We start from the raw sequence: 17,771 nt of genomic DNA, 5'->3' as shown, positions 1-17,771 counted from the left end.
GGGATCCTTATCCTAACCTTTTTGCAGGACCCAGGTCACGTGCAACTATTTCATGAAGCTTCTCAAAGAGGATAGGCTATGTTCATCTTCCCTTTCTCTAACTTTATCCTCATCTGTACCACTTCATTTTTACACCCTTTTTACACATTTTGTAGACTAATTATTAACTTTTCATTTTACAGTACGAAAATCCCTTTGGAGAAGACAAAATATCTTAAACTTTTATATAATACTGAGCATAATAAAATGATTGTTAAGGTATAATTTCATTTTGAATGTCAAGTAATAATAAAGATCAAACTAAAAATTGTACTTACCAGTCATCTGAAACTGCCACATTACTGACAGTGCAGTACCCTGGTTCTTGGTTCTCAGAACAAGAGTCCACAGTTAAGGAAGCTGCCTATAAAGCAAAAGAAAGAGATGTTCAGTTTGGATTCTACTGACCCTGTTGTCCTTTTCAGCCAACACTACCCAGGACTTGTTTCTATATGGACATGATTTTAAAGTTGAAATACATTTTTGATGTAGTATATTATAATATTATATAATTATAATACATGCTCAAATTAGGGGGTACATATTTCTTTGATATATCTAAAGGTAAAATTGTGAAATTATTGCATGTAAGAAGTAGGAGGGTACTTTTAAAAATCTCCAGCCCCTTTGTTTTATAGATGAAAGAATAAAAATGTTATTAATGTCTCTTAGGATATCATACATTAAGTCTGGGACAGCTTCCTGGGATTACAATATTAAGAAAAATGTTTATCCGACTATCCAACTATTCCAACAAATAAAAAAAAATTAGATTCCTAATTTTCAAAAGTCTATTTCCAATAATATTTCAGTCATATTCACAAAAATATTTTGGAAGTATAATATAAATACTATTACTGCAAACTATGAAGATCGTAATACTTGTATAAAAGATAAAGTTTGAGATAATTTAAACAAGTCGATTAGATTCTCTTTTCATTTATAAGAATCATTGTTTATAAATGGCATATTACAGCATATTTATGTATAATCTGAATGCATTATTATATATTGCTATACAGTAGAAACTCACCAATAATATTTAAACCACAACTAACAGTAATTATTTTTGTATCCTAAGGGGTGCATATTCCCCTGAGACAAAAGCCTTCTGTTTAGTAGGACAGATTAACACTCCATTTGATCAATAAACAAAGTCATCAAGTCAGGGTCACCAGGACCAAGAATATGATGAAGTCAGGGCTCTCTATATTGGGCAATGGCCATTGGGGATGGCTGTGGTCCAGTTTAAGACCATGGCTGTTGCATAACCAAGTTACTCTGTGCTCTACAAGGCTGTAATGATGCCCCCCCCCTTTGTTTCCCAAACTGCAGTGAAATTCCGCAAAACTTTGGATATCTTAATTGGTGAGATTATAAAGTTGATATTCAGAATGTGGTATTTCAGAACATGGCCAGTAATTCATAGGAAGAGGCCTAACCCTGAATCCAGAAACACAGAAGGACTAAGGGTTTCTCCTAATGCAGAAAATCAAAGGTTCTACGTAAATTTACTTGAATACCACAGGACAAGACTAATCCAACTTTGTCCATTTGTATAGCAGAAAAATAAATACTATGAAAGCATTTATAAGAATAATTGTCTTGAGGACAATTGTCTTCCCACTTACCAGGTTGAAGGAAAAAAATTAACGCTATTAAGTCTAATGTGGTTTAGAACTTGGTAGGATCCAGTAATTGTAAAGTCCCTTTAGGGTGTGATCAGCCTTTGGAGGATAATTGCACAGTCTCTTCTATTGCCATACCCCCTCCTTCATTTTTCCTGATCTTCTCCAATTTAGTATCAGAGTTTATGGGTGGGGGGCGGAGGGGCTCATGAGATCTCATGGTGCCTGGAAAATTCTTTCAGAAGCTCAGGGGCCACTGCTGGGTAGAACTGCCATCCTATGATTTTCAACCTAGACTGGCCCAGCAATATATATTTTTTGTTTACATATTTGGGTTCCATGTAAAATTTTGAGAAAAGGGCTTCTGCTAAAAAAAAAAAAAAAAAAAAAAAAATTAAAAAACCTCTGACCCAAAACACCTTTGAGGCCATCTGCACTGGAATGTGAATTAAAGGCTTAGATTGGTGTCCTGTGACACATCAAGGCATTTTTATGGGTATCATGACATTTGTTTCTAGGTTTTGTTCCTGAGAATTGGGCTGCCCAAACCTTTTAGTCATGTCCAATTTTGTCATCATCGTGTAGATGTGGATAAAATCTTTTCATCATGGTCAATATGTTCTTTACAAATGTAGCAATTTCTCATTGAAAACTGCCCTCCTGCGGGAACATAATAGATTTCATGGTTGCCCAAAGAAGAGGGAAGGTGCTAACTAGCCGTGTGGCTCCAAGTACATCATTATAGTAACTGCTTCCCTTTAAGGAATAAAGAGCTGGTATTACAGCCTTAAAATTCCCTTTTAGTACCAATAAAAAGACATTTTCACACTTGTTCTGGGAATAAAGTTTCTTCAGTAACAAAAAAAAAAAAAAAAAAGAGAATAATTGTCATTTGAGGTTAATTTTAATGAAAGCAAAGCAAATGTAGGAAACACAGCACAGGGAAGTTAAGCAAGTTAACGTTACCTTTGACTTAAATGCAAAAGTATCAGGTTTTCTATCTTCTTTCATTATGTATGGAAATGATTGGTTTCCTTAATATCACCTTTTTATTGATATTGCATATGACTTTAAGGGATTGTCCATAAAAGTATATATTTAGAATTTGTAAAAGTATATCTTAAATATCTCACATTTCAGAAATAATAAATAGGGCCAATTTATACTTACTGTGCCTCAAATATTAGTGTCTAAACTATTTAAAAATATTTCTATAAGTTAATTATTCTAACTGATTATAAACTCCATACCACAAACTCTCATAAGCCATGTAATTTTTTTTTACCACCTTCTCAAAGAAATTATAATAAATACTAACGTTTTTAGGGAACATTTACCTTCCAATTCTATATCAAGACTTTCATGTCCTATTTAGTTAATTCTTTCAGAAGTTAATTTTTTCCAGTGATCTATAAATTTGAGGGACATTCAATCTCAAAAGAGGTATTAGGTTTCCATAATACAGTGTATGTTTATGTTGACTATTAATTTAAGCACAATTCCTTTCAATTTACTTCTAAAACAAAATGTTAACACATCTCTATGTATACTATGTAAGCTATCCATCCATTCTAGAGATCCTTAAAGTTATTACAAGCTAGAGAGTATCACATGGATATTTATGAATGCTTTAATTAGGGAAAAAACCTTGCATAATGGTATCATATTTTCATGAATGTTAATACTTAATATATTTTTTCTTATTTTCTAAAAGCTTAGTGATACAACTCAAAGGAAAAAATACCTGAGGGAAAGTTTTATTTGAATAATAGCTCATTCAATTTAATCTTCAGAGTTAAATGTACCTTCTTTTACTGTTGAATTTTTCTACCACTACCACTGTAAATTGAGATATTTTTATCCTGTCTATGCAATGATTCAAAGCTGAGAAGTTAATGATTTTGCCAGTTTCCAAAAAAATCCTTTTGAACCGTAGAAAACAACAGATTCAAAATCCAGTAGGGCCTTATTTTGGATGTTTTCTGAAATAGGGAGAGATTTTTCCTCTGACTGAAGTAATAATGACAAGGGCATTTTTTCCACATTTAGTATTATTCAAAACCTCATGACTATGGTGACATATTACAAATGAACTGAAATACTTCTTTCTCTTTCCCTTTGGGCATATTTCATGGTGCCTCTTTCTCTGTTCTCCCTCTTGCTCCCAAGCCCTTCTTTGATAAAATCAAATGTTCATGAAGTTTAAGGGGACCTTAGAGGTCACCACGTAAAATCCTCTATTCTATATAAGAGCCCATTGACAACATCTTAGCAATATGGTTACCTTACACATGCTTGGAGGGTTGTGGTGAGTGGTATCTACCAACCCCATTAGGTTTCCCTTTCAGTATTAGAAAATCATTATGGCTAACATAAGCACCAATCTACATATATACACCAGACTCCACGTTTGTCCTAATTTAGTCAGATTCAATATGACTGGGTACATCAATAATCAGGGACACTGGAATTTTCTAAATCCCTATTCTCCTTGAGATCGTCCTCTAAGCACACTGGTTTCATATTATGTTGGTGTAAAAAATCTCAGGCAGAACTGAGTGTAGTTACCTATTACTAATCTGAAAAATTATTTCCAAGATGTATTTGTTATACCTCTATTAAATTTATTAAGCACCTTTTCATACAATATGTATGCAATTTTAGATATAATTTATATTACTATTTGTGATAATGCTAAAAATGTGGAGATATTATCTTCACATTTTGATTTTCTGTCCAATTAACAAAGCCATCTGAATTACTATCAAATCAGACCTCCAATGAGTGCTTTTCAATAGATTTTTTAAATAGATTATTTTTAGAATCTAAATGATCTTAATTATAATTATTGTTACTAAATTTTATTTTTGTTTCATTCTCATTTTCAAAATGTTGGGGTAATTTTATAAACACTTTATAAATTAAATGTATTAGAAAAAAGTTATAGCTACAGATATTAACACCAAGTTCAGAAGGAAATGGAAGACAATATAGAATTAAAATAATTCATAAATTTGTACTCCTTTTTCTGTTTTCTCACCTCTCATTATATTCAAATAGCATACATCTAATAATCTAGTAGGGTTCTGAAAGCAACACAATGGATGTGGTGAATGTACCTGATGAAATATCTGAACAGCTAACCTTGACCATGCTGACAAAATCATTTGGTCACTTTAGGGTTAATCACTATTCTCTTTTTTTCCATAATTGCAAATAGTTCTGTATTTTAAAGCTGTTTAGATCTTCTTTAATGTAATAAATTAGAGTGGAGGAGAGAAAAGCCATTGTATCTGATGCCAATTCAACATAGATTTATAGTATTCCTGGAAGCAAATGGAGAATTTTGTCCTTTGATAAAGACAACTTGTTATTCATATTTATCAGAAAAAAAATTAATGTTATAAGGTAGCTTCTGTCTTATAGCTTTATGAAGTTGGTAATTATAGAGCGCACAAAATTTTTGCTTTTAAAGTTAATTATGGATCACAGAAAAAGCTAGCAAAAACATGGTAAAAACATTTTCAATATCGTTTCTGCAAGTTGCTTACGTGTAGTACAACAATAAAAAGTATTCCTGAAGTTTAGTGGCAAAAATACTTCTCTCATATGATTCATTTCATCCATCTCAGAACTATATAATTACCATATTTTTCATATTTTTCTAGCTTGTCATAGAGCCAAGAGGTAAAATTATAATCATTTAGATCCCAGTTTCTTCATTTAAAAAAAATTTCAGAGTATTTATTTTGTTCTTTTGGCTAATTTTTCTTTTAATAGTTGGTTTAATACTTTAACCATTCTATTCCATTTTTAGGGTGAAATAAAAATTTTAAAGAGCAGTTATGGTTTTAAAATGTCAGCGTTAAAATCCAAAAATATTTAAAAATAGTTTTTGTTACAAATTACTTTTTCCAAAATCTTTGATTGTTGTTGAAGACGGGGGGAACTATCGAGAGAGAGTTGGAATAAAAAAATGAATAAATAAATAAATCCTTCCATTCTATTATTCTGTGTCAAATGTTTTCAAACATTAACTTGGAAAAGATATGACGCATTTCCCTTTATAAAGAAAAATACTTGTTTAATGAACACAAGTGCTAAATATGTACCCTGCTTGTTATGAGAGCCATATAATGAAATGGAATATAATATGGAAATCTTGGATATTACTGAGTTATAATTTTGAGAATACTTTAATAGTCAAAAACCAATATTTCATCCTAACACAATTTCATGTCATAGACCTCACAGATGACAGTATACTGAAGTGCTGGTATAATAAGGATTATTACCTACTATATGGAAATCTGTGTTAAGTATCATCTTTTACCAGTAATTTATTTGTAGAAAAGTTTTCCCTGTTTGTTTTCAAGTCGTTTCTTCAATTTGGTCAAGGATACTTAGAAAAGCAAAGGAGCCATTTTAAATACTGTTCTGACACAACCTTAAAAATGTGTTCAATATAAGAAATGTATAAAATGGAATGTTTATGCACTAGGGTATTTTCTTTCCTTTGTTCCCTTTTTGTTTTTGAGGTGAGTTGTTTTTGAGACAAACAACGCTGTCATGAGCAAAAGAAGAATGTTACCCATTTGCTGCTGTAGTTCATAACAAAATTGGACAAATAATGAATACATATAACTGAGCTCAATTTGCACCACAATTCATGCTTTAACTTTTCAAGTTTCCAGCCTGATTGACTGGATATTCAATAAAACAAGTTTTAATGTGGAATGAATATCTTACCATTCCTGCCCTCCGGGCAATCACAGTATGAAAATGTCCATCTGACACCTTCTTCATGGTGGTGAGTTTATAGGTACCACTGCCTAAGTTATAAGAGAACCTTAGTCTTTCTTCAGCAATTTCAAGGGCCAAAAACTCAGCCCGGTCCCCTGTCTGGTTGTCATAGTTGTAAAGCAATAAAGCATGACTTTTAATAGTTGCAAATTTGACATAAATATAGTTGTTATTGGGGTCCAAGCTGGGAAATTCCATGTATGATAACTCCTCAAATCCATAACTGTTCAGCTCGCAGTGTTTTCCAAAGACACCTGTAAATGAGAAAATTGAAAAACTGACACATCACGTTCAAGTAAAGTTTTATTAAATGACTTTGATTAAAATATTTTTAAGTTACAATAATGTCACGTTTTAAACAACTTTTTATTACTCTCCAAAGAATACTGTCTAAATTTATTTGAAATAGAAAAAAAAGTGATGATCTCTAAAGCATATAAGAAATGATAAACTGGTGTAATTATTTTTCTTTGGCCAATATGGAAACATACCTAACTATGCCTCATTTTAAAAAATTAGAATTAGTAGAATGGAGAAGGTCTTAAGAGGTTTCTTTTCTGGAAAGCTTTCAACGTGAGTTTGTCAATCTTTTTAAAGTTTAATATGCTGTAATTTTCAACCAAGTTATTTCCTTCATAATAAACAATTCCTGAAAACAATTTTAATTCAATTAAGGATGGTAAATTTTGTTTTGACCTAAAAAAATCAGTCCCTGTGCTTGTGGTATTTTTAAGTCACAAAATTAAGGAAAGGAATATACTGCCTTTAGCGAAGAAAATAACTGTCTTAAGTTTTCATCTCTTTCTTGTTTTATACCCTCTTTGGGTATGATTTACAGCAGCTACTTTGAAACTGCTTTCTGTTTTTCTGAAATCTAGCATTCCCACTTGTTTGTGCTGGTTCTTTTTCAAACTTGAAAAGTGAGTTTTCCTGATGTTACAATTCTATGCCAAAATTCTTTTCCCACAAATATTAGTAGGCTGTAGCAAATAATCAGAAAATTAACCCATGCCAACACATCATAATTCTTATTAACTTGCAAAGGTTTCATTCCTTCATTTTGGCTGTACATCTCATGTAAATGCATTAAATTTAGATGCAGGGAATTGTTCTGCTAGAAGAAACCAATGTCATCATTTTACAGAATACTTAAAACTTGTCCAATGTCATAGAACCATGGGAGACAGAGCCAAAATTTGAGGCCAGATCTACTGATTGTCTAGTTGTTTTGACTACACCACATTTTATATCCAAATGTTCTTTAAATTAAAATGGCCTAGAATTTCCTTGTGTCATTTATCTTTCCTTTTTCTGTAAAGTCTTAGATAATATTCATTATAAATGAGTAGGAAATCTATATGATTTCTTTTTACTCATTAAATAAAGTTAACAAAAAGATAAAGAAATTATAGGAATTATATGTATTATATATCATATATATTATATACAGCATATGTTTATATATCATAAATATATCTATCATATAGTATTTATATTTTATATAAAACTTATATTTATATATAATAAATTTTCAAGTTTATATGAAACATATTTTATTATATATATTATTTATATATGCAGAAAGAGTAATCAAAGTTAAATAGAAAGGAAAAATAAAGCATACAAATGAAACACATTATTAGAGAGAAATTTTTACTGTGTGTTCCCTCAGGTCTCTTATGATTAAATTTTAATAAATCTATGAAAATATATTTAAAATTTGAATATAAATATATGTAGAAAGTATATACTGGAAATATGTTCTACATTTTATTTATATTGACACTGTACTTTCAAAAATGATAATATTTTTATAGAATATATTATCTTTCTAAGGGTTTTTGTTATTGTTTCTAGAGAAATATAAATTTTTGTCTTTGAAATAATTTTAATGAGGATGTCAAAACTGTCTTCCAAATAGAACGCCATGAAATAAATCTACATAAAGGTTAAAAGAAATTATTTAAATTACTTTAATAAGAAATATTTTGTGTGTGTGTATGAAGTTATACATATATATAAAGTTATAGCTATACAGGTTCTTCTTTATAAAGTCTTAAGCACTTTATGTTTTTTATAAAACATAAGCTGAAAAATATCGAAAAATTAAAAAAAAAATTAGTCCAAAACAGCAAATCTTTCACTGATGAGAAGGGAAATGGTGTAAAAGTTTTTCCAGCTTCAGAATTATAGCTAAGATGTTCTGTTATAGGATGCATGTGTAACTACCTCCAGCTATTTGCCTGAGGCATTCCATCTGCCATTTTTTTGTATGTTTCACCCACATTCAATTTGTAAAGGACAATACTTTTTCCTTTTAATTCTATCTCTCTTTTCTCATATCTGTATTGTTTCAAGGTTTTTTGTTCTGTTTTGTTTTCTTTTTAAGGCTTCTGTTCCCAACTAACAATGTCTAAGTTTAAATAATGTTTTTTTGCCTTTGCCACTGGAAAGAATAGGGGGGTAAATGCGCTCCGCCGGCTACATGTGATCTGTCTCTATTTTAATTTATGTTATTGTGCTAGTCCCCCACCCCTGAGGATCTCTGGTATGGTGAGGAGAAGGTTTATTTGGACACCAAAACACTTCCATCCAACAGGCAATCACTGTTGTATCACCTACAATGCTGCAACAATTTGCTCTTATTTGTTATCAATTATCTATCTTAAATCCTCATATGTACAAATGGAATGCAAAAGAATCTCTAAAAATGTAAAAACTTTTGGTTCATTCACTTGAAAATAATTTTTCCACTTTCCACTCCAATCCCCTTATCTTTCCTTCCAAAACACAAGTTAAAACCATGAAACTTGATTGTGGTTATCGGTCGAAAGCAGCACCCTTTATTTAAAATGGATAACCAAGGACCTACTGTATAGCACAGGGAACTCTGCTCAATATAATGTAACAACCTAAATGGGAAAGGAATTTGAAAAAAGAGTAGATACATGTATATGTATAACTGAATCACTTTGCTGTACACCTGAAACTAACACCACATTGTTAATCAACTATACTCCAATATAAAATAAAAAGTTAAAAAAAACAGAGATAATTGAAAGAAAGACATTTTAGGAGATCTAACATTGTGGTTATTTCGACCTTGATCTACCTTTTACTGCTTCGAGGGTATTGTTGGTGAGAATCTGAAGAAGTTTTAAAAAAGAGAGGTACTGTGAATATCATCCTGGACTGAAAATAAAATTGTGTTTTAGTCAATATATCATTTTGGGGTTGTTTTGTTTTGTTTTCTCTGTTTGACTGTAGACAAAGCCCTCAATTTCTGGGCCTCAGAACCATTGCTAAAATACAAGGCTCACAATTAGATATTTTTACATTCTGTTTTTCTTTATCATTCTTTTGATATTGTGCTTTAGAAAAACAAAACTAGATAGTCATAGAATTACTTGAAAATGAATTAATGTTACATTTACTGGTTACTAGAAACCTGAAATTCTTTTTAAGTTCTATTCTCTACTATACATTGAGATTCACTTTTCAGGTCCATGTAGCACTGTAATAAATATATTCAAGGAAAGACTAGAAAAAAATCCTTCTCCTCTCTTGCTTATGGAGAATGACAGAGTCTCTAACTACTGCAGGGCCTCTGGAGACAAATACTATATGGTGGAGTAAAGCAGCTTTTAAATAAATGGAATAATCACCAACCTATGAAACAAACCAAGTTAAAATAAAAGCTTCCTGCAAAGCTGTTCTCATAGTTCTTGGCTGTCCCAATGTAGGGTAACATTTGGGTGAGACCTGGAAGGAATCTTTTAATTCATTCCACTATGATGAATAAATATGCATGCATATGAAAAAATTCTTTTAACAATTTTCTTCCTTAACAGAACACATCATTCTGAATTTTGATTATTTTAATTTTGACACTATCTACAAAGCCTATATGAAAACTGCATGTCAAGTTACCAAATCCTTCTAACTGAAGTGGTTGAATTAATGCAAAAAAACAAAAGTAAAGAAGCAAAAGCAAAACAAAACAAAAACGCTTTGACTATTCTTAAAGATTTTAGTAGAAAGTGATGTCAAATAGCTCTTAAAGGATTTTTCATTTGATAGGTTCTAGGCTAAAAAAAGGCATACACAAGTTTTTGAGAGGAAATGTCCTGAGGAGACAACATCAAATTTAATTATCTTTGGTTGATTATTTTCTAGTAATGATCAAAACAATATATTCAATGGAATTTCCATAATTAACTTAGAAAATATTAAGCCTTTGAGATTTTATTTTGCTAAAATCTCTTGTGTAAAATGACTAACATTTTCTTAGTCACTCCAAGATACAATAAAACAAAATTGCTAAACTGTGCACCAAAATAGATTGATATTTTATATCAACCACTAAGTTTTACTCACCAAATGGACAATGGCAGTAGTATGACTCCACACCACTTTGACAGGAACCACCATTAAAGCAGGGGTTGCATTCACAGTAATTGACTGGAGATTCACACATTTTCCCTGAAAAGCATCAAACTCATTAAAAAAACCCTTACATAAATATATTAACACCATTACTGCATGACCATATGTAATAGTCTATCCTGAGAGAGCCTATCTTTGACATGAGGACATAGGAATATTATATCCGAGTTCAAAGTCTTATTCAGTTGTCCTATTGTAAAGTTATGTATTATAATATTTAGGAAGTAATTTACATAATCATCTTGGAAGGAACTACTGTTTTCAGGGAAATCACAAATGGTGAACATATTTAAATGTTTTCACTGAATTTATTTTCTCTTGTCGATGCCAATTTTTTCATGTATTATAACTGGAGAGTTGAAACTTCTGCAGTATAATTTTCGCCATCGAGATTTCCTTAACTCAGATTTCTCAAAGGTGATAATGAATCTCATTTAGCTTATTTGCCAAATTACAATTCTTTCACTCTCAAGAAATATTCCTTAACTTTGACTTACCTGTTGTAAAGTAGAATAGGAAATAAAAAGACACATCAAACACATTTTCAAATACTTACGAAAATTTATTCTTGACTATAGATTATGTATTCTCTGTCTTTCTTCTAAACCAATAATACCTACCCTGCCTATATTTCCATGTATAAAGACTTCTCATACATCATCTTGTTCATTGAATCTGTTAATATTGACTGAGTGCCTATTATGGGCCAGGCATGCTAGAAGATGAAGGTCTGACAGTTAAAAAGCAGACAAGTGTCTTTACATGGTGTCTCCACTTTAGTGGGGGAAATTGATCCACACAACAGAAAACATATTTCACAGATGGCGGAGAAGAAGCCTTTGGAGGGTAATCTCTTGCCTAAGAAATTATAAAACTATGGTACAGACCATTGTAACTCTGTTCCCATATCCAGGTTTCAGACAGCTATAATTGAATAATTAATCACTTAGTAGGCAAAACTTAGGGTATAAGGCCAGTCTCATCTGTGTTTTGTTATCGTTGTGATGTTGTGTGGTTTTTATGCAAATGTAACTTTGTTCTAATATCACTGCTCTATAATAAATATTGTAATAATTTAACATATTTGTTAGAATAGTTTTTAGTTTTCTAATTTGAGGAAATAATGATATTTCTTAATTTCCTAAGAAATTAAGACATTTCTTAGAGTTCTTAATTTCCATTCATTGACAGGAGGGAGAGTTTATTTCTGTAAAGCTACTACTTCCCAGCATGACTGCACTCATGCCTTTATTCAATGTCTCATGAAAGGGTGTAAGTTTTATCTGCACAACTAGACCATGTTGTGCATAGATAACCCATTTCATCATAATAACTATGCTTGAAACACAGTCAAAGTTTTTGTTTAATTTAGTTCTGCTTTTGTGGCTTGATTTTGTAGCCACTCTTGCTGGTTTGTTTGAAATTATAAGTGTGAGTCAGATCTCATGACTCTGCTAACTGAACATGATTCTCTACATCATAGGGTCATAAACACAAAATTTTTTCCTTTATAAATAAAATTGGGAATCTCCTTACAAGGCAAAACAGTACAATTTCAGAATACCTTTCTATTCTAAGGGGAAATAATGAAAATAAACAAGTTAACAATCTAGAAGCACAGAAATTAAGTTTTAAGTACTTTAGCAATGAGTCATACTGGAGAAACAGGCAGGACAAATTTATTCTAAGCCCATACAAACTATCACACCAGAGAGATGCTGTGCCATGGAGAGCTCTCTTCTCTGGTGTTTTCTAACTGGATTTGTGACAGATTGTTCTAGAGAAGTGTACTTTTTTCCCCTTAATACAATACTGATACCGCTCAATAGAGAATGAAATAAGACCTATTGACTATACTATTGATTATTTACCTAGTATCAGGAAAGTCACATCCCAGTCCTTCCATTTTTTCCACTGTAAGGTTATGCATAATTTTCACATGTGCCGTTGTACTAAGTAAGGTTTTATTTTCTTCTTTTCCTTTCTTTTTTTGAAAATTTCTTTTAGAGTTGTGTTAAAAGTAGCATGCATTAAGGATATAGACTAATACTCTTTACAGGTATGGTCAGTATAACCTTCATGTTGTGAACACATCATATACGTAGGTTACAAAATCACAAACTTCACTTCTTGAAGACTGGAAATGGGGAACAAAGGCTAATCAGCTTAGCGGGTGTGGTCATGTACACTTACTCAACTTTTTGGACATATGTGCTCTCCAAGAACAATGTATGACTATAAAAACCCAAATCATTGATCCTGTAAATCTCCACTCTCTACTTTTTTGAATCTTGTTGGAAAAGACCACCTTGAGTCTTGGTTTCTACAGCAATTAACAACAAAGAAATTTAGGGTTTTTTTAAAATAATTATATAAAATGGTTATTTTATTTACCCCTTACAAAATAAGATTTTAACACAGACATCTGAATTTAATTCAAACACAAACTATGAGCTATTTCAGTTAGTCCAAAGCAAGAGGTGGAAAGAAATCCAAAAATAAATACGACTTACTCATGTGTTAAAACATACACTGACTACATAAATAGAAGCAGCTACAAACTGAGAAAATATTAGTTTGAGAATGAACTTCTTTTAAGGAGAAAGAAAATTCAATCTTTCATTTGACATTCTATTTTAAGCCTGAGTTTTATCTTCATATTTGTCAAAAATTTAAGAAATGAATTTTCTAGGGGTTACGCAAATGAATTTATTGTTGAGTTTGGGTAAAATAGTCTTATTTGTTGTCGTTAGAGTATGTAAATTATTTACCATTCAAAACTTTAGTTTGAGTACTCCATTTGTTGAGTAATATTTTTATTTTACAATTAGTAAATTTCAAAGAGGTTGCCGTACTAGATTCCAAGATACAGTTTGAAAACTCAATGTTGCAATTTAAGTTATTATTAGAAGAACATTTTTTCTTACATGTGAGGGAAAGATGTCATAATTTTACTTAGAATCAAAAAGCCTTTAAATGCGTATTTCTAGGGTTTGGAAAGTTTATGCTCTATTACCCAATTAGAAGTCAGCAACAAATTCTGTATTGTTCTGCATTAACATCTATGTTAATGGCATAATGATTATCAGAGAATGCAGCAGTTTGAATTACTCTAACATGCTTCTGCTACAAACAATCTGATGTGTTGGAGCACCGTGAAACAAAATTTTGCATCATTAACTTAATTAATGCTGCAAGTCAATTAACAATATTTGTCAGTGCCTTGAGGCTTGGAAGTGTGCTGATAGGGCTTGCACACAGAAAGGCATTTATGTCTCCTGAACTCAAGGAGCCTTTTTCTATTAAGATATGTTAACTGTCAGAGCAGCTGTTTAGAGGAATAAAGTGATCTCATTGCTTTGACATTCATCAATTAATGGTGTTGATATACATTATTTATTATAGATAGAAAGAGATGTGCTTTTGGAAATGTAAGCTCCTAGCACATGGAGAATGGGAATTCTTAAAGATGAAAGTGAATGCATAATAGGAGGCCAAGGTAAATCCAGACTTTTCAAGATTACAGTTTAAACTTACAGGAGAAATTTAGCATGTGTCTTCATGTTCTGGGGCAGAAGGTGTGATGAAGTGTTGAACATAAATCGAATCTGATGTGATCTTCTATGATCTTTTCGACAAGGATATATATTCAAGTTTCACTCATTGCAATAGCACATTTTAATGTTAAGTTAGGTATAATTGTGCTAAATTTATTCTTGCCTGTTAAATTCAGCCACCCTATGGGGATATGATGATTTCTGATATCCCATAGTTTGTGTAGGCTTCAATTTAATACCTTAGATCATATATATGTTAGATCACCACAAGTAATACTTTTGAATCTCTTGTGTTTATACACAGAGGAGAAGGAAGACCATGTGGAACTAACAAAGTTCATTTTATATCTAAATTGATTATTTTATCAGCAAATATAATTCCATAATACATACACGCTATATATTCTGAATGTTTATGCTTATAGGCATTTTTATTATTTTAATAGAAAGTAGCCGTTTTTTGCATGCTATGTAAATGAAAGGCACTATGAAGATAGCTCATCTAAATATCCTGATCAATTAGCATTATGGTTTTTCACATGGAAACAAAGCAAAAATATTATGCTTAAATAAGGGTTGCTAGTAATAAAACCAAAAAAAAAAAAACAAAACAAAAAACGGTCTTACCTTCGTATTTTAAAACACACACAAAAATGATCTCAATGAGACTACAAATGATTATATATAATGATACACATAATATCTACGATAAGCTTACAAATACACGCTTATTTTCCACAGAAATAAGAAGCTTTTAAGCTACTAGAACCTGTTATTAATGCTTTAATAAGTTAATGCATCATTTGAGGCAAACTGTGTAATTCCACTCTTGGAAATAAAATTTGTTTATATTCTTTGGTTTCCTGGTCACATGATCATTGACAACATTAATATATGACTGCTGTGATTTTAAAAGAATGACTCTTAGTTACAACTCCCATCTTCATGAAAGCAAATGTTTGCCAAGTTTCTTGGTAAAATTACTATGCACAACCTGTAAATAACTTTACGGGCCTTTTTATACTGTCAAGTGACATAAAAGTGATGAATGGACAAATCTCATCCTCCCCTGAAATACTGGGACTTACTAGAGAGCACAGGAAAACTTCTCCTTGTGGGAATACACTCCTGGCATTACTACAAATAGCACACCTAAAATGCATCCAGATGTGTGAAAGTGAACAGGCAAGGTTAAAGGTGCTATGAACTAATTCTGTTATGAGAGACCAGGATTTAGAAATATGTTCCATATACCTGCTGCCCTTTATAACACCATTCATTACTCTGAAGGAGTTAATGCAGGGTGTACTGTAAACAGAAAACCTGGGAGCAGGAAGACAGATGCTGTGTGGTTACTGACTATATAATTGTGCTTTCTAATTAGTGTTCTATTAAACGCAAGGAATTTTCATTTGTATAGGAAAATAAATATTAGATTTGTAGTTATTAGGCTGATGTTTTCCTCCAGGGTTCCCTGAACTTCTGAGGCACGAATAATATGGAAGATATTTTCTTTCAGTTTACTGGGGCACGTCGACAGTTGATGCAATTTCTTATACTATTAAACTTTGTGAAAATCTAGACATTAATTTTTCACATGTTCTAAACTATATCAAAATTTATTCATCTTTTCTAATATACTCTACATATAGCTAATCAAAGCTTCATTTAGTGCTATTAATATAACATTAAATTATAGGAAAATGTTCTTAACAGTGAAACATGAAGGGATTATAACGGAAAATGAAGTCTCAGTATTTTCTTTCTCAATCTCTTTTTGGTTCTTTTTCTAATAACTAAGAAAAACCCACCCAAAATACAAGTTATACAAACAAATTAGTTTTCTCTAAAGTCATTAAATAAAAAATATTCTTATTCCATATTTATTATGTGACCCTATAGCCACAAACTTGAAAATAAACTTAAAAAAATAAATATATCAGGAATATGGTAGCAATATGATAATAACTATATCTCTTCATATCTTTTTGTTGTAATCATTCCATAATTTTCATTTTTCTACTTGCATCCTTACAGGATGTTCTCCACAAAGATTCCCTGTTGAGCTAATATTTAACCACTCTCTGTGGGGTATTCTTAGGATAAAGCCTCTCAACTTGCATCAATTCATAAACACTCATCTAATCTTTAGCACAATCTCTAGCTTCACATGAAATATTCAGTAGTGTGTGTGCGTGCACATGTGTGTGTGTGTGTGTGTGTGTGATGGGGGGGCAGCGGCTGAGAATTATTTTAATCAGAAAGTTTATATACTCTCACAGCTCCAATTTGTAATGCCACCGACTTTAAAAATCACTGAAAAAAAATGCAGTGAAAGTCCACAATAGTAAATAGAGTATAAAATATAGGTGCTTTGAAATAATTCTGATGATCCAAAAAAATCTGAATACAATACATACAGACTTTGAAGAAGGCTTCACTAAGGCACTAATACTTAATGTTAACAGAAGTAAAATCTAGCCAGAATGAATATTTAAAAATTCATTCTGTGAGGCACACTTGTGATTAACTATGAATTTTGTCTTATGACTTATTAGCTCTGATTGGTTCTTTAAGATGTTTTGGTGCATTAGCTCCACCTTCCTGAGTCAGGTTACCTGGTAAAGACTAGCTGGAAAAAAGTAACTCAAAATGATACTTGAGGGATTACCTTTCCAAAGAACATTAAACATTTACAGACATTTAAACAATGCATTCCTAATTTAGTGTGTGGGTTAACAATTTGTCAGCATGGTTTTTCATATACTGTTTTCTGCAAAACAAAGCAAAGAAATAAAACTATCAGAATTTAATTATCTGCTAGTTTTAGTGGATGGACTTTGCATATAGAGTTTGGAAACAAAGAATAACATTAATTTTAAAATGTAAGATTTATATGAAGCATTCAATTATATGTTTGCTTAGATCATTCCTGATCAATTGGATTATCTCCAATTATGCAAACAGGGACTAAAGTGAGCTCTGAGGAGGGACCGCATGTAAAATTAATACATTACTTCAAATGATGTTCCTTAGAGAAAGAGGTTATGATCTCGTTTTTGGCAGCTCTGGGCCTAGAGTCACCAGAGTGTAGGCTCAGCTTCCTACAACATAAAATAGAAGCAATAGGAGGATCTTTCTACGTCAGATATTCTCTGCTGACGCTCAGCTCCATTCCATCCTTCTGTATTGCAGGGACTGCAAGTTGGAAAACTATCACTTTTCCAGACTCCCTCCCAGCAGGACTCAGGTTTAGCTTCTGCCAGTGGGTGAGAGTTGAATGATATCTGAAGGGTGA

At 31.7% G+C, this 17,771-nt stretch overlaps 1 protein-coding gene across 1 annotated transcript in view; it reads right to left on the bottom strand.

Moving 5' to 3' along the window:
• Positions 1–17,771, bottom strand: part of FAT4 (FAT atypical cadherin 4) — a 170,317-nt gene that overhangs the window by 15,851 nt on the left and 136,695 nt on the right. The window contains exons 11-13 of the mRNA XM_036852687.1: positions 10,848–10,952; positions 6,417–6,724; positions 318–403 (exon numbers count right to left, since the gene is read on the bottom strand). Of these exons, the coding sequence (XP_036708582.1) occupies positions 318–403; positions 6,417–6,724; positions 10,848–10,952 (499 nt within the window). The remainder of the gene's footprint in view (positions 1–317; positions 404–6,416; positions 6,725–10,847; positions 10,953–17,771) is intronic.

Source organism: Balaenoptera musculus, chromosome 5, assembly GCF_009873245.2.
Source record: "Balaenoptera musculus isolate JJ_BM4_2016_0621 chromosome 5, mBalMus1.pri.v3, whole genome shotgun sequence".
Lineage (NCBI taxonomy): Eukaryota > Metazoa > Chordata > Mammalia > Artiodactyla > Balaenopteridae > Balaenoptera > Balaenoptera musculus.
The sequence above is the reverse complement of the archived record's forward strand: the minus strand, read 5'-3'. Positions and strand labels throughout refer to the sequence as shown.